General features: G+C 41.0%; 1 protein-coding gene across 3 annotated transcripts in view; it reads right to left on the reverse strand.

The window, feature by feature from the left end:
* Positions 1–1844: 1844 nt before the first annotated feature.
* Positions 1845–18714, reverse strand: part of LOC139808805 (protein PALS1) — a 65923-nt gene continuing 49053 nt past the window's right edge. For 2 of the 3 annotated variants that reach the window (XM_071771220.1, XM_071771221.1), the window contains 10 exons: positions 14009–15728; positions 11184–11357; positions 7126–7348; positions 6496–6713; positions 5714–6041; positions 5353–5561; positions 4635–4834; positions 4374–4546; positions 3989–4153; positions 1845–3889 (listed from right to left, as the gene is read on the reverse strand). In XM_071771220.1, coding sequence (XP_071627321.1) covers positions 3399–3889; positions 3989–4153; positions 4374–4546; positions 4635–4834; positions 5353–5561; positions 5714–6041; positions 6496–6713; positions 7126–7348; positions 11184–11357; positions 14009–15728 — 3901 coding nt within the window. In that variant the 3' untranslated portion in view covers positions 1845–3398. The remainder of the gene's footprint in view (positions 3890–3988; positions 4154–4373; positions 4547–4634; positions 4835–5352; positions 5562–5713; positions 6042–6495; positions 6714–7125; positions 7349–11183; positions 11358–14008; positions 15729–18714) is intronic. The other variant, XM_071771224.1, reaches the window with a different exon arrangement.

Below are 18714 nucleotides of genomic sequence, written 5' to 3' on the forward strand. Positions count from 1 at the left end.
TTGCCAGCTGCAGAAACTATACACTCTAAATTCAAGTGTTATATTTTAACTAAAGCTCTCTTTACACATTTCTTGTTTTAAATTACGTCACTTAACGCGATTAAACGTATTAACTTTTAATTTAATACGATTAAAAGAGCATGTAAAAAGAGCTTCAGTCAAATGTGTCGTCTTTAGACGTTTGTGTGTATAAAAACGACACCCTTGGATTTGCAGAGTATCCGCGCTCGTATGCGATCCCTTATCGCATCCCTTATTAGCAAAATTGCATGCGTTTCGCATTACAAAATGCGTCCGCAGAACACAACGATTTGCGTCTTATTTTAAAACATTGCGACAAATTTCTCATCAAGCAAAATTATGAACGATAATATCGCGACAATGATACATTACCCTTTTTTTTAAATAAAATCCAATTGTACTAATCGGAGAAGAATTTAAACTAAATTAAAGAAAAAGACGGGAATGTTAGGCTTGGTGCGAAAGTATCACGAGAGAATACTTCGTCATCGATGGTCAAATATCTTTTTTTTTTTACGAACAGAAGAGATTAACATGAATAGAGATGGTAATGTTTAACAATGGAAACAATATATTATCTTCTACAACCAAGACTCTCTCTCTTTCGGGACATATATTCGAGGTTTGGTAATCTTGCGTGGCTCTCGCAATACACGTGGTCATGTATATACGATGTATATATATACATTTGTATATATTTCTTCTTCATACATATATTTCTCCTCTTTGAAATTGTATAATTTATTTTACACGTGGAATCAATATAATTAATAATAATATGAATAATAATAATAACAATAATTATAAGAATAATAATGTACATACTTTCACCGTTGTTGTTCACATAATCATGACGATAATCAGAATCATGCGTGTAATGATCATAATTATGACGATAATTAGTAGCAGGTCTGCCAAGTGAGGAACTGCCGTCGAAAAATTTGATTCGCTTTGATTTGATACAAATATGCATCCGGGTTGATTTAAGACACGACATAGCGGATTTATGTCGTCCATTTATTTATTACGCAGAGGGTCACACACGTTAACAACTGTCTGCCACGATGCCCATGATCACTCGACAAAACAGCACATGCAATAACGATGATAATAATAATTCGGGTAATAATAATTAGAAAAATAATAATGATGAATTCGAATAACTATCCTTCCCCTCTTCGATCTCCCCTTTCTCTTGCTTTCTCTCTCTTCCTCTCGTTTTCTCTCTCTATACACAAGTGCACAATTATTTACATAATCAATATAATGACAAAGTCAAAGGTGCCTCTTGAGCGCATTTTAAAACTTGGATTCGTCTGGAAATATAACATCCAGAATCATTTGGCACATCTCAGTTTTCTTGCGTCCTTTCGCATGCGGTCTGATACTTGGCACGATATTGAACCGTCATGCATCGATTGGCTCTTAGAAGATCGATTTTAAATAGCTAAAAATTGAGATAACGATTTTTTTTTATTTTTCACCGAAGACATCTCTCTACGTCGCGCGTTCACTTTTACAACTTGTTTCACATTGAATTTAGTGTACCTATCTTTTTTTCTCGCTGGATCGACTAACATTACGGCTGATCTAATCACGACACAGTAGCCCACAATCTCTATACGAACTGACGACACATCATTACCGAGTTTACCGGAGCTCTTTAGAGTCATCGAAGAAAAGAAAAGAAAAGACAAATACAGAAATGTTATCTTTCAATACACAATTATTGCTGACGCAAGAATACCTGTAAGACACACACCGCGCACTTGCATTTATCGAATAATTTCCAACTAAAAACCACAATGATCTCTTTTTCTCGCTCTCGCTCTCGCTCTCTCTAATACACATTTTTTTCTTTCTATTTCGCATCGATCCCTATTTCGTAGCGATACAATGATACACAGATAAACACCGTTTATTCTATTCGATCGCGTCGCGTAATAATCGCTCCCTGTAAAAAAACACTCAGGAGAAACAATCGTGTTATGCGAAATTTCCAAAAGCTTGTATACCGCAGTCGAGCCTAAGTCTATTGCGTTTAACGAGTCTACGAGTTCGAAACACGAGTTTCTGCTCTCTAAACAAACATTGTCTAGGGCGAACGGTAAAACGTTAGCGAGTTTCGCCTTCTTCGAGATCGCAGACGTTTCCTCTTGCGTTCGAGGAAACGCTCTGTGTATCGTTATGTTTGTGGGATCGTCGTTTTTGAAATTCCTTTTTCGTTCCTTTATAACAGCTTCCGCCTGGTTAGAATAGCGGAATTGCCAAAAATTTCTAACTCAAGTTTCACGTGAAAAAAACAACAATGCGACTCTCTATGATCGTACGAGAAAGTTCGATATATGTCGCGTGATGTATGATTGATTCGCGATAACGTAAAGTAAAATTAATTATAATGCGCAGATTTCGTAATGTAACATCTGCACGTGCTACGCTGAGTCTTTTAAAAAATTTGGATCGAAGCTCCACTTATCAAAATTTATCAAAACGTATTGTGCACGGATCATAGAAAATTACATGGTATTTTCACGAGTCCCTCCCCTAAGTTAGAAATTTTTCACTTTTAGGAAACATCAGGTCAGGTACATTTCCTCACGTACAACGGGCTAATATATAGAAAGAGCAAAACGCTCGGCAGATGTGCTTTGGCGCACCGAGATGATACTTTTTGTATACTCGCGCATCTATATAATAATGTTAATCGCATGTCAGTCATGAGAATATAACCGTAAATACCTCGAACTCGACGTACAAACGTATTTCAGTCGAGATTACTTGCCAAAGTAATCTCACTAAAGTAATGAGACACGAAAAGTAGGCTAAACTGCAGCAACTCTGTTGGAAATTTAAGCGTAACTTAAATTTAAATTTTTTGGCCGATTATCGTCCGCTATTTGATTATATATTCACTCAAATTCGAAACATCGTTGATGCAACCGAGCCTCGTCCGTCTCATCACGGTGATATATCCCAGACAGCCAGGTCTGTCAAAAGCAGATCTTGTAAAGTATCTGCTACAAAGTTTGTCGGCAGAAAGACTACAGATTTGATGCCTGTTCTGATATATCACATAATGTCGACAGAACGCCAACAGAAGTATAACAGAATCAGACAGCAGATTGGGGTGGCAGAAATCGAGCAGATCCTGCTAGAACTGTTGATTGGCTCTGCGCAATTTCTGCTGCCTATTTGCTCACATTGCCTGTCGGTAGGCTCTTCTCTTTTTTTCCCTTCGAAGATTGCTTCCGTCGATTCTCCATCATTTTCATGGCACCAAAGTACGACAACACACGCGGAAGACTCTGTCAGGGTAGTACTTGCGATACAATAACCGGGGAAGATTTAAGATTTGTCTTGGGTTCAGTAACAGGCAGTTACTGAACCCAAGACGCAGGCACCCACTGCGGTTCCCTCTCGAGGGAATTTATTTCGGTGAGGAGCTGATTATATGCCCGATCCGTGTCGTTGTTGAGGATAAGCATGTCGAACAGATGGCCATACTTATCCTCCATTTCACGGGCTTTTTCGATTATGTCCTTCAGCTCCTCTTCCTTGAAGCTCTCGTTGTTTTTGAGCCTCTTCTGCCTCAGCTTCTCGAGGCTCGGAGGCGCGATGAAAACAACGTACGGCTTCAAGTCCGAATTCCGCAGAATCTTCAGGCTCTGAGGGTGCAGGTTTAAGACACAGATTTTCCCGGAATTAACCACTGTCCTGATGGCCTCCACGGACGTGCCGTAATACGCTTTTTCGTACTCGCCGTGCTCGACGAATTTCCGACAGAGAATATCAGACTCGAACTGAGCACGAGAAATAAAGTGGTAGTCTTGTCCATCGACCTCGGAATCCTTTTTCGGACGACTTGTATCTGAAAAATAGGATACATTCATTTAGCTTAAACTGTTTCTCTTTATTAAAAAATGATGAAACAGTAAAAATACACAGTAGACTGATAAAGAACACTTACGAGGAATCGCTGCGGCAAAACGTTCGCTGTCCTGCATCAATCTCTGCCTGAGTTCGTGTCGTCCAATGTTAGGTGGTCCGATGAGTACAATTGGCCTCTTGTGATTTGCACGAGGATAGTATAAGGCGACTTCCTCGTACGTCAGTACTTCCTCGCTGTCGTAATCTGCAAGAAAACGTTACGTTTAAGAATAGGCTCTAGCAATTTGTAATTGACATTAATGACCGTTTTCACCAACGTCGTTTAACTTTAACCTTAGTTTAACTCACTCTTTGTCTCTTTCTAGTCCTCTTAGAAAGAGACAAGGAGTGAGTTAAACTAAGGTTAAAGTTAAACAATGTTGAATGAAAACGGGCATTAGTCAGTCAGTTTAGGCTTTACATACCGTCTATGGCAGTTGTCGCGTAAAGTGGATACCCATCGTCATTGAAGTTTGCGCCGAACTTGTTTCGTTTTTTCTTCTTTGGATTTTTTCTCGCACACAATAGTGTGCTAGACTTTTTCGAGCCTCGCACCGTCGACTTGTCGCCGGCTATCGTCTGTTTCATGGATTCTCGCCTGCAGATAAAACGGAAATGTATAATGCATTTTGATCGAGATGCGATGATCAGATACTCGCTATATTCCTCGATTATAGTGAACTCACTGATGTTGAAACGCTCTACTGGGTATCAGACCAGCTAGTGTCTGGTCCTCTTCGCCTTCTCGATATGCTTGCCACCAGTTAGGATCCTCTTGGGAAATTACGTGAAGTACATCGCCCTTTTGAAAACTCACGCCCAATTCTCTGCACGGTATGTACGGGTCTTCTTCAGGATCGTAATCGAAATGCGCTCGTATATGTATCTAGATGGGAACGGTAAAAGCTTTATGATTACAAATGTTACGTTATACCTGCATTATACCCGCGCAATAAAGCCGGAACAGCTGTTTTCTATTAGTGTCGATCTATAGACAAATTCCGTAGGTTGCGAGTATCAATGTCGCGTCGTTAAGGTAAAAGAACAAATGTCATAACGCTTACATGTATATATGTGACATTCGCTTTTGTACGTTCACGTGCGTTAGCTCAGCCAATGCAGGTGCGCTGAACAAACTTTAATTAAGCGGACGACAGAATGACTTAAATGTAATGAATGATATTGATTTTCCCGAACTACAGACATTGAAATCATAAAAATGTCAGTTGTATCTTGGAAGTTGAAGGATAAATGTCTTCTGTCCGACATTTGTCCTTCCACTTCCAACGGCATCGCCGTATAATATTGGTTGTTCTAGTTTCAAGATCCACGGATACGGCGGTCCACATTTCTAATACAAAGATGTGCTAAATATATCAGGGTATGTGCTGTATATGGCGATACCTGTGTCGTGTCTTCTCTCCTTAAATTATTTCTGTGGTTCGTCGGAGCCGGAAGTACCAAGAACGTGAGACTACCCTGCATGCCAGCGAGAATGTCGCAGACCTCATTGACGTTCTTGCCGCGCATTTCTACTCCGTTTACTTCGAGAACCTCGTCGCCCTCGTGCAGGAGTCCTGACTTATCCGCCGCACCACCGCGAACGACACGTCCTTAAAAGACAGATTAATTTTAGCGTTATATTTCTTGAAATTGAACGATCAAGTCACACGATAAATATGCAGTAAACCGTCTGGTAAAATTTTTAGCAGAGATAAAAGATACAATAATTGGATGTAACAATTGCACGTAAATGTATGATTACCTATAATCACCGCATCCCCTTCGTTTCTGACAGTAGCACCCAGAGGTTCGTTGGTTTTCTCAATTCGGATGATTTTAATGTTATCTTCCACTCGGGAATCTTTCCAACTAGACGTCGGGCTGGGCGGGCCGCTGGGTGGCGAAGACGACGGGCTCTGCTTTCTTTTTAAGCCTTCCACGTATGAGAGGATAGAGTCGTGCGCTAGAAGCAGAGCTTCCATGTCGTAACTTGTTAAAATACTCGTTAACTCCTCTATGGCTATTGTTTCTGCTCCGCCGACACCTGTTGCGGTCGACGACGATTGCCATTTTTCAAGGATATCCACGCACTGGAACATCACGCCAAGACATCAGAATTATGATATATGTAGATTGAGGCAAATAAATAATAACAATGTATTTAATACGTAAGCACTTCGCGAGATATGTTAAACAAGTGATTTAAAAAATGTGATATCATGGATATAGTTTTTGAGCCATACATTCTGTGCTTGTTGAAACTCATTCGAACGAGATATTTGTAATTTAATTAAACGTTGCATAAAAATGACAAAAAATCAGCACCGATATCAAAATATTTGAGGGAAAAATTAATGAGCTCTTCCATTATTTTAATTAAATTAAATATACAAAATCATACACCATCTAGCTTCACGACTGGAAAGAATCTTTTAATTAAATAATAACAAAAAATTCATAGAGTGATAGCGCGAGCACGCACGCATAAATATAATATTACAGACCCCCTCTTTTTTTATATAAATTAATATTAATTTTACGTACGTCTCGCGCTAAACTCGAAGCGTCATCGGCATGATGTTTAAAAATCTTGCTCGTCCTCAGTTGATTATGAAAAATGTGACGAATCACCAAGGCGGACACAACAGAATTCCGCACCAAAAGTGTCCGGAGTGCCTCGAACTCGGCTTCAACAGCTGAACCCGAAATATCGGGAGCATTGAGCTGCAGACTCTCCAGCGCAGCAACAATCTCGCCGTACGCTGAAATATGAAAGGTATATTTGTTAGAAACTTCCTCGCGGAATCCCGTGCCGCGGCACCCGCTGTTTATTTACGCTACGCAAGCAGGTTGTAAGGGAAGGGCGAGGAATATACTATATTTAGTAGCATCCAAGTTTCAGCAATTACTTTCAGAATTCTTTAAATACTCTCACGGTCGTAAGTTCGCGAAATTAGAAAAAGCCATTTAATGCAAACGAGACCCAATAGATGCTAAAATTCCCTTAAAACGAGGAAACGTAATACGAAATTGAAAAAGCTTAAATGTTAACGTAAAAATAAAGTAAAAATTGCGCTGTATTAAGTTTTTTCAACCAAGTTTTTCTTTCTTTTTTTTTATTTATTTATTTAAAGAGACCTGCGAGAATGTGTTTGGAAAAGAGAAATTGCTTACTGGGAGGCCTGGGGGACTTCTCCACTTCTTGGACTGCATTAGAAATGGCGTGCGTGACTCGACTGACGCCGGTGGTCACCTCGTCCTGTGCGTAAGCGAGATTTTCTTGGCCACTGAGGCTCGTCGCGTGGCTCTCCAAAGCTTGGAGCTTTTTAGAGCCACGGAGAGAACGACTGAGCATTTCCTGCCTCTCCTCCTCATCCTTACGTTTTCGTAACTGCTCCTGTAAGTGCAACATAACTGGTAAGCTATCCATTCCTTTTTACGAGACATAAAGATGTTCATAGAAATTTAAATCTCAAGGTAGAACAGAATTCTTCGCGTGTATTTTGAAGATCGTTCAAGATGTCGAAATTCTATTCGACGGTCTAAATATATAACACATTTCAATATATAACACATTTCTTCACAAAATATATCACATATTTTTCAAAAGATTAAATACATCTCTACTTAAATGTATCTTAGATGCAGTAGTAAATACAAATGAAAAAAGATACAAAAAGAGCTACGAAAGGAAAATTTTTATCGGATTAAATTTAGCGTGTTTTTTTTTATAATCTACGTAATATTATCTACAGTTTACAGTATATATTATAAGAAATAATATTCAACAAATTTCAAAGAAATAAATATTTCAGTGTAAAATTGGTTACTTCGTCTTACTTAAAGAAATCTTACCTTATTGAGAGTTGTTGCAACAATTATGCTGATTATGCAAGAGACTGCGAAATAATTGCTGTACATGCAGTTGTATGTAACGAGTATCGCTAATACATACGGTTCGCTGCGAAATTTATAGGCCACTCAATGCGGTTGCAGCTCGCGCAAAATAAGGAGTTCTTGAATAATATCAAAGCTCAAGGATCAATTGAATCTCTTTGCGAACGTATACTTGATACAATTATTTCGAGGTGGTTTATATTCAAAGGGGAACAAGGAGTATTTAATGTCAACTAAATCCGCTAATACATATCGATATACGTATCACATATTCTATATTACAGAGCTACAAATAACGTTTGCTTATATAAGTCGTGTTTTTAATCTACAGAATTTTAAATAAATTTATTTTATAATAAAAATAATAAAAATAATTATTTTAAGCAAAATCTGTCACGATGAGAAAACCTCGGATTACTCCACACAAATCTCACGACTCAATATCTTTATAAAACCGAATAACAGAATCTCTATTGTTTTTTAAGAATTATATAATCGTGTTAAATATGAATAAATGAATATATTAATTAAACAGACAAAATAAAATAAGATCTTACGGCCCAATTAATTTCAAGCAAGCTCTTTATCGACTAAGAGATTTTCTAAATCACGAGAGTGGTTCCCAAGTCTTTAAGAATTTGTAGCTGAATATTCACGTGTAGTAGAAAATTCTATATTTTATTACAAATTTATTTTTTATATATAATACAACGATATATGTGTATATTTAACCAAGTCTGATTTGTAATATATGTATTTTTATCTTCTTGATGAATCAGTGACATTTACTCAAGTTGCACCAATTAGTCATACTATCAACCGTGTTATTCCGCGATTCGTGATCTACGCCCACCGGTATCGGCTGATAAAGCGGTCAGCCGGTTGCGTTTTACCGTCGTAAAATTGCGATGCGATAAAGAATGTTTATCTGCAATGCCGCGGCAGCCGGCGGCGAAAGATACGACTCGTAATTTTCATTTACAATAACGAGCACCACGTTTTGCCGCGCGATGCTACGCACAAGGATAGAAAATATCTTAGTGAAGCCCTGTTTACGGCGACAGTGGACGTAGGGTTTCCTGTGGAACCCGAGCTTGCACTCCCCGCGCGCAACGCTTAGACATCCACCAACGGCCAACGTGGAGCACGTTAGAAGTGTCGTGTGTATGTGTCGACGTTAATGAATAAAACTGATCATGACAATAAAATGGATTCCGGGAAAAAACCAGTGTTTTCAGTCGCTTATATAAGCTTGGACGATCTCTGAGCGACGGCGGTATACCTACAATCTGTTCCAACACGTGGATTTCATCTTGATAAGAATTAAATTATGGAACTTCGTAGATAGAATAATAAATAAAATTGAATTGAGGAAGGAAACTGTAATGCCTTATATTATACATGGACTCGCAATTAATAAGGATTCTTATCAAATAGCAGCATACCGTAATCGAAATATCAAAATGTAAATTGAAAAGAAATGTAAAATATAGATCGGGCGTTCGATACATTGCGCGGCTAATAAGTTTAATAAAAACGGGAAAGTAAAAAAAAGATGTATGTGTTGAATTTGGGACACACCTGCTGCGGTATATATCTCGAGATATTAGAGCAGCGAACCGAATTGAAAGTCTGAAATGGATTCCCCCGTCTGCTTGAGGCAGATCAAGAAACTGAGGTCAGGGAAGAGGGAGCCGTACAATAAAAAAAAGAAGAAGGAGAAGAAGAAGACAGAACAGAAAGAGAGAGCTGAATGCAGCAGGCCTGCGAGTCACCCTACGTCTACACCCTATCGAAAACTTCGTAACGCTACACTTCAGCGTGTAATCTTAGACTATTGCGGGGGTTCTTTACATTCCAGACCACACTTGACTTAAGGCAGGTAAGAGCGTGGCGTGAGGATTCCATAAGATAAACACACTCACGCGGCTCCGGCGACGACGCCAGTCACGCAAGGGGGTTCTGGCATTTCTCACACTTACAGATACCGAGATTGTATGAATTTCAAGCGCGCCGCACTCGATCCACGAGCATATCCAGATCTCATCCACGATTTTTCACGATGGGTTTTCTCCCGATTTTTAACAGCTCGACGACGACGAGATTCCACAGGAGCGAGAAATTATTCGGGCGAGATGGGGTCGAATGGAGCTTCACGTTACGTACTTTAATCTCGAAAAGGCGATTTTTTTCCCGCCGCGAGTCGTGACTTTTATCAACAGGCAAACCGACGTTTTAGTGCCACGTGTGTTTCATGAACGTGCATTGAGCATAAAGAGGATTAAAAATTTTCCTCGTTGATCGACGCTCGTTTAATAATTTTCAAACGATCGTTACCGCGCGTCCCGTTAATGTGCCTAATTAATTTCCGCTCGTGCAAGGTCACGTCGCGACTCATTTATCAATCGAACCTCGAGTGCCTCTGGATGCGGGGAATTCGGAAACTGTGCCAGCGTCGCGCGCGGCGAAGAGTGCTTCGATAATAACCATTGTCATCGGCTCGCAATTTCCTGCGCAAGCGGTCACGTGAGTAGCAAGTTGTACGTCCTCTTAAATAACGATCTGTCATTTACTGCCTTCGCATCGTTACGTAACCCGATCTACCCAGTAGTCGCGCGCGTTATTCTCACAGTTAAAAGCTTCCCGCAAAATGCTTCTGCTTTTCCCGAAACGTGCCCATTAACGACTTAATCCGATCGCAGGGCAAAATCGTAAATTCCGACAAAAGCAAGAAGCGCAGTTTTATCGTCGTGACGAAACGCCGTTCCGACGCAAGTCTCGTGCGCCAGTTTACGAGCCAGACCGGCGATATTACGCGGTCAACCCTTCTTCAATATGCAAATATCTTGTCTCGCGCAAAGCTCCCTTTTTACGAGAATGTTTATTACGTCGAGCTAAACCGACGCGTTTCGCGGCAATTATCACGGTTGGACATAATTTGCGTAACGGCGAAATCAAATTTGTTCTCTGGCAGATGCGGCTTCGGTATTAATAATGACAGAAAAAAAAGCGAAGCGCCTTGCAGCACTTAGTTTTGCTTGCAGTTTTTAGGCAACTTGCGTATTTGCGAATGCTCGATTACGTCGGGCTGGTTCTCCCAACGGACGTGACTTCGAGTTTAACAATGACATTTCGAACGTGTATTAGGTACACATTTAGCTTGTTTTTTCTTTTCCATACGTTCGATACTTACATTCCTTCACGTCCTCCGAAATTCGACGCAGGATTGGTGACGATCCGCGCTTCTTGAATGCTTATCATGCGTGCTTACGTGACTCGACACAATGCGAGTGCGAGAGAGAGTGTGCGTGTGCCGATATATCCTCGTCTCTTACCTGATATTTCCTGATAGAATGAAGCTGCTGTTGCGTCGGCTCGGCGTTGGCGTTATCACTCGTCTCGACATTATTGTTCTGCGTGGCGAGGCGCAGATTATCTTTCGGCGGTCTGGCAGGTGCCCTCTTCTGATCGCGAGGCGGGATGGCAGGCTTGACTCCATTGAGACCGGCCTAAAAATCCATTCCGAAACAGCTCGTATTAATGGTCCCACGTGCCTGACGCCGCGCAAAACTACTTTGCAAAATTTCCCAACTCTTTTTATTTCACACTCCTTTCTTTTTTTTTATCGTTACTTTTCAGACGAACTATTCGTACACTTCAGTCGAAGATGTTCTTCGTAGAACCGCGATTTTGCACGCGGCATGCGGAAGGACGAGAGGGAAGATAAAGAGAAAAAGCTGACGCAATAGATAAGCGAAAGAAAGACAAGGGAGGGGAAAGCGAGATGCATACAGTAAAAGAAAGCATGTCGAAAGCAAGATTACGAAACAGAAGTAAAATGCCGAGTCTTGAATGATTCTGTGATTCATCGATAATCGTATATCGAAAATGATAACGTGGTTGATAACGATAACTATTTTTAGAGACGTCGAATTTATATTAACCTTTTTGTTTATTAAAAACGACAAGAGAATCCGTGTCATTTAGAATCTCTGACTATGATTATTTCCTTTGGTTATTTCGAGATATGTTAATTAAGGTATGTAATTTATGATTACGAACATGTTTCCCAATCATTAAGCGACGAGCGTTTTACTTCGTAAGTTTTGTTGCGCAGCTTGTGGCTACTTTATCATGCTGTTGACGATCTCATGTTAGATATTCCACATTCCTCTACGCATGCTCCTCATGTTGCGTCTTTAATCGAACGGCAGTCTTTGCACATTTTATCTTTACAGTAATAGTACAATGGGTCTTAATAAATATTACACGAATTTAAAGATATTCAGATACATAAATTTGTGTCTTAAAGAATATTACACGAATTTTATGTCTTCATCTAATCAGCTAATTTAATCAAATGGGGTGACGCGTGACTCTGTACAATAGCGATCGGTCGATTCATGGTCGGCAGATCTCAGTTTGATCCTCTGTCATCCTGTATAAGTGGATCAAAAAAGTATTTGCACATCCAGTTTTCTTACAATAACTTCATTCCAAGGAATAATACATAATTACGAATTGTATCCATAAGTAATTTATTACATACAGTATATGTACCTAACAAGTTACTTATGAGCACAATTCGTAATTATGTATTATTCCTTGGAATATAGTTATTGTAAGAAAACTGGGTGTGCAAATACTTTTTTAATCCACTGTACATGCCTCGGTTTATAAAAGAGTTTTTAATTAATAGTGCGCTTCCTAGATAGCAGCGGGTCTGAAAGTATCGAAAAAATTGTAAGCGCGACTTTAACAGTTCACAACACTGCCGTGCAGAAGGCAAGGAGAAACTACTGCTCTATGGTCTTCGAGGGTATCTCCTTCATATAGACAGATCACGACCCTTAGCATCGAGGAATACGACTAGAATGATGAATTTAATCAAGTAATTCAAGAGGCAATCAAACGCGAAGTTACTTTGCAGGGCGTGCAAATTTCCAAAGTGCAAGGACGCCGTTCGAATTATTCGACGGGCGAAAGTTTCTAAACTCAGGCGAAGTCCATTGTAGTTTACCTGCTGTTCGAGAGCGTCGACGTGCGACTTGAGCGAACAATTCTTCAAAGTGTACATCGGTGATTTTGGTGCGCTCTGCTTCGTACGTTCGTCAGGAAGTCCGTCATGTAAGACTACCGGATGATCAACCTTATCCCCCCCATTGGTGGGTCGTGAGAACGTGATTTCCGGCATCGAGACAAAGTTAGGGAATGAAGAGGATCTCTTTTTAATTACCGAGTGGCAACCAACTGTTAAATTTGAAAGGTCAGACGCGCTTCTCCAACTAACGCGAAATTTCACGCCATTGTTGGATAGCATAGACGGAACGTCCAACAACTTGGAACATTCGTACTCGAAAGACAGCCTCGAATTCTTTTCATTCTGCGTCTTCGGGGAATCGTCAAGACAGTCAGGGCTGTCACGTTCCTTTTCTTGTGGACGAAAATTATCAGAAAAACGCGTATTATTGGATAAACGCCCAACACGCTTCCTTATGGAAGAAAACTCGCGCAAGAAATTCCGAGAATTCTGATTCGTCTCTTGAATAAAGGATAATTGGTCGGGAATGTTTGCGGGATGGTCCGCGACTTTGAAAAACGCGATACCTTCCTTGGGCAACAAATTAATCTCATTCGAACAATCGGGGAAGATAACCTCCTCGGTTTCATTCCCGAAATCAAGAAGTTTTTCTTGACAAGAGCTCACGACTTTGTCCTGGAAACCGGAGAGCGACCGGCGATTCAAGCACATAGAATCGCCGGTCGCTTTTGGAAAAGGGGAAGAGGTCATGTTATTAGTTTCAGCTTCCCCGAGGAAGGAGTTCTGGCAATTTTTAGGAAACTCCTCTCCAAGAACGGAGGATAACGGACGTTCTCTGCTTTCCAAGAAACTTCGACGCGAGGAATCGTCCTCGAAACAAGGGTTCTCAACTCCTCGATCCCGGAAGAGCTTCCCATCTCGTTCGTCAAACGAGTTCCGCGTTCGCGAGAACTCGTTGAAATTTTCCGTCTTCATGACAAACGATCGCAAGACAGGATCACCGGAGTGAGAATATGTCGGTGCGTTAAGCGTGCGGTAAGCGTTAAGCGAAATGCCATGCTCGTGGTGCAGGATAGATTGTAAGCTGTCGCATATCAAGCTCTTGACTCTGGACCTTACCTTCTTCAAGCTGTGCTTACGGTCTACCGTGCGCGCGACCACGGTCTCTTTAGCGCTACCGTCGGCACTAGACAGCGTCGTGAAGCTATTATCGTTCGGGGAGAGGCGAGGGGAGGCTACGAGCGTGGTCGTCGTAGTCGTCATGGTCATCGTCGTCGTTGTCGTAGCGCACGAACTCTCCTCGTTAGCGACGCCCGGGCGATCGCGCTTCGGTTCGAGAGTGTTGTGCTTGCTGTTGCCGGGTGTCTTATTCGGCGGCGGGTATATCGGGTGGCACTTGGTGACCGGCACGAAATCCGGTGGACAATCGACGGCGACCTCGCGGTAAGGCTTTCTGCCCACGACGAGGAAGCTGCGTTCCGCGTTATGCTCGAGATCGCCAGAGGCCTCGCTTCTCAGGGTAGAATAGCCGCTGGAGATCTGCTGATGCCGCTTCTTCTTTGGCCGCTGCCGGGACGAGGAGGACGAGGAGGAGAGATTGCTCAACTCGATGCCGAGAAGGTCGTCGGTCGAGCCGGCCCGAATCAGTTCCTCGATATCGAGGCTGCGAGTTTTCGCCTTCAATTTGGCTCGCTCGTCATTTGTACGACGTTTCGTCGGGCTCTTGCCGGACTTGCTCGCCGTCTCGGTCTGGGAAAGTTCCGTCTGCTGGTCCTTGACGCGGACAGGCGATACGTTATCCTGATCCTGCGGAGTCCTTGGAATCGGAGATTGTTCGTCTATCAGTCTGGTCAAGTCTGACATTTCGTCGGATCGCAATAGCCCCTGAAGATCCTGCAAGTCCGTCAGTCCGTAAGCCGGATTGTCAAAGGAAGTCGTGTCTCGGGTACGGCCGAAAAGCGGGGCTACCTTGATGTCGGGCATCACCGATCTACACGGAGAGCCGAGATCTATCCTTCGGACGTCGTAAGTCGGGGAGTCCTTGTGGTTTTTGCTATGCCTGAGCATCAGGCTGGTGTCAAGGGGAGCGGTGCTGTCCGATCTACCCGACGAGCTCCTCGGACTCGCTGAATCGTCGCTGCACGTTTTCAGCATGGTGGGATAATCCTCCTTGGCAAAGGGGTAGTCGTCCTCGATATCGACGCTGGACTCCTTCTGCCCGCCCGCGTCCTCGTCAACGTTCGCGTACACCTCGAAAGCTTTAAAGGTACTCTTCAAGTCCGGCGAGCCGGTCGCAATCGGGCTATCGCGATAGTTGTCGAGCCCCAGGTTCTTCCTGGTGGCTTTCACTTTCTCCTCCTCGTCCTCGATATTTAGCTCGATCTTCAGCATGGATGGCTGAAGACCGTTGTGGACATTGATCGTCCTGGCCGTCGCGTCGGTGACGTCGTGCGCGCGATCGTTCGATTCGAGTCTAGCACGTCTAGCACGTCCGTCCGCGATAATGCGCGTCTTAAGGGTCTTGCCGTTTTTAAGGTTTAGGGAGAGGTCGAGGTCGCTAGCGCTACGGGGACGATGCTGTAGCTCGTTCCTATAATTGGAAGAGCAGTTTTTTACCTTGTTGGGATAGGCCTTTTGTAGAAGGGTGTCGGGCACATCAACAGGTAGCTCCCGATGATGGCCCAGGGCGCCAGGGGCCCACATCTCATCGGGCCCCAGTCCCTCCTGCGGCTTCTTCGCGTCGCGCGAGCTACTGTTGTTGTTCTCTTGCAACTGCAATTGCTGCTGCTGTTGCTGAGAGTGTATGTCCGTCACGCCACTACCGCTACGCCTTCGGGACCTAAAACAAGAGAGAAGATCCTGCGTTAATGTCACTATTTACGGATTATTAACGTGTACCATTCTTCAATTCCCGAGTGCTTTTCAGATTTCTCAATAGTACACTGTAATTTATGTAAAATTATAGAATCTACATAAGAATATATTTCAGACTAAATAATTAGAAATTCTTAATAAAAGACAACGTTTTAAGATTATATCAAGCAAATATAAATAGTTTATATCTTACAATAAATAAAATAATAAATATATTTTTGAACATTTATAGATATTTTTATTATGTGTTTTCATAAGTAACTGTGTCAGATAATTAAAAGTGTAACATCTGATAAGTAGAAACTGAATGTTTGATCTTTGATCTTTAACGAGATAAACGTTCGATAGCATAATAAACAGACGAGTAACTGTAACTCTTTCTTTATAGGACGAAGGAAACTAAGTGAAGGATAACTAGTTAGTTGGTATATATTTCTTGCACGCAACCTGGGTGAGGTAAATTATCGGCTGTTACGAATACAAAATAGTATGTCGGGATATTATTATGCATTTACGGTTAATTAAATATCTTTAAGGCGTAAACTAACTTAATGTTGCCGTGACACACCTACGACAACGTATCATTAAGGGAGGTCATGCTCACGATAAAAAAAAAGCACGTACATGAGAAACGATAAAGTAACCTCATTTTTATAACCATTGTTGGCTGTTTTCTTTACTATAAATAATAATAAAATAATCCCAGGCAACACAATGTCCAAAATCGTCTTTAAGACGTCGTATGTCCCGTTTTTAGTAACAGTGAAATAATAGAATAATAAAGTATTTGTGTAGTAATAACACTTTATTCCTCCTCCATGAAATAAATAAATAGCAATCAAATCATGTGGTCAATGTACAAAATTTTCTCAAAAGTCACTGAGACAAAATTGCGAAAAATTATAAAAATCTATTTTAAAAAATGTGCAATCTCTATTCCGCTGAAAGGGAAAGTGTCATTTATCTCAGCGACACATCTTTTTCCCGTCTCTCTTTTTCTTTCCTTATCTGGAATATTTCTTCCTTCCATATTTTTAGATTTCGTAGAACGTGACTGTGCTCACATGGAAATAAATTCAGCCGCTATATATCACATGACTCTCGATAGTGCATGTTACATGATGTCTCAAACGAATGTAGAATCTCCTGGTCGTTCGGTCGTGCGAAAAGTCTCTGGGACATGCACACGGCAACAGACCGGAAAGAAACTTTCGATACGATAAATCCAAAATATATATGTATTACGGCTTGTCAGTCGCCGTTTTATCATGTTCGAGAAAGAGTTCGCGCGGGTAGTTATTTTTCGTTATAAAGTTGTTCTGGACTAAAGTAGCTTAACAGAGTCGCATGAAAAATCCTCGATAAATCTCGCAATCGCGGAATACTAAATTGTAATTTCTCTCATATTAATCAACGGTAAAAAAAGTTTTTATGGAAGTTGAAAAAATCTGCTGCAATAAACGTAACTGAAATATATACGGAATTCAGAAGATCATCATATTTGAATGCAAACTCCAATTAATATTGTGGCTATATGTAGCTATATTACAAGTTTGGATAGTGAATATAATAATAAAACGTGTTTGAATTTTTCCAAACTATTTACACTACATTATCAGTTGATTAAATAACATTTCTTTGATTATAAAGAGCTCATCTAGGTATTGTAAAATTTAGATATCCGAGAAATCTGATAGAAAGGCAATACACTTCTCGATTTATTGACTCGCGATTTTTATTTATGCGAACTATCTAAAATGTCAATGCGCATATTCTCCAATAAATTTAATATACGAGTGCATAGATAAAAATATATCGACAATGGCAGAACAGCTATATCTGGTCATGTATGATTTTTAAAAAATAAAAAATAAAAATTTATGTGCCGTAATCCTGTATACATTTGCTTTACAATAATAATTGATTTTGAATATTAAAGTGTTGCGTAAAGGGATGATGGCCCATCGGGAGCTCTCTACGTCAAATCCAAATTCATCGAAAAATCGACAATTTTTTCTAACTCGACGACGCTGTTAAACGTCCAGCACAATAATTTCCACTTACGCATGTGCGTTTCTGTTTTGCATTATAACGCAAGATATCGGAAATTAGATTTACGCGACAAAGACTGTCCGCCTATATAGGACCAATAGGCCTTTTCGCAGATCTGATTACATTGTAGGGCGTGGAGCATTCAACACAAGAACGCCATTACACTCGTTTGGTCCTTACGCAAATACACGTGGAGGGTTCATAGAGCGAACGATAAAGAAGGAAACAATGGAAATCGTGAACAAAGGCGATAGGAAATACGGTACCGCGATTCAATATACGCTTGAGTATAAACGAGACGCCCTGCGTTTTCGGTGGCATCTTTGTGCAACGCGTTTAACGAGATCTTTAGAATTCTTGCTATCTAAATAGATAACACAAACGTCGCGTTTTTCTGCAATTAACAAACATCTCTGCCTATTTCCGTAGCTTCATGTCTTCCATTTGGTGCAGTATATAAAAAAAATGTAACTATTGCGGGTAAAAAACTTTTGTATTTTCCAATTATATTTTCCATCAGATAATGATAAAAGACGAAACGCTTTTCCAGATTTTATGTCTGTATAAAAGTTATGTTCTGGTAGTGCGTATTTTTCTAGATATCCCTCTTCGCAGCACGCTTCAAAGTTTATAGATGAAATTTTAATCTTAATCGTTAAATTTTAAAGAAGCTGTCTCTTCTTTCCCTCATCTCTTCCGCCTTTCCTCTTATAATACAATTACGAGAATTAAATAAGGCGGAGAGCGAGGACCAGCGATTTTGTCGAGGAAACACCGCTTATCCTCGGCATAAGAAACGCCGCAAATCCGTACTTTCCAATAGTTAGCCGATCTTTAATGTGTGAGCGTGATTCGCGCCGCGTGCATCTGTTCCACGTGGAGCCCGTAAATGGAAAACG

Source organism: Temnothorax longispinosus, chromosome 2 (assembly GCF_030848805.1).
Source record: "Temnothorax longispinosus isolate EJ_2023e chromosome 2, Tlon_JGU_v1, whole genome shotgun sequence".
Taxonomy (NCBI): domain Eukaryota; kingdom Metazoa; phylum Arthropoda; class Insecta; order Hymenoptera; family Formicidae; genus Temnothorax; species Temnothorax longispinosus.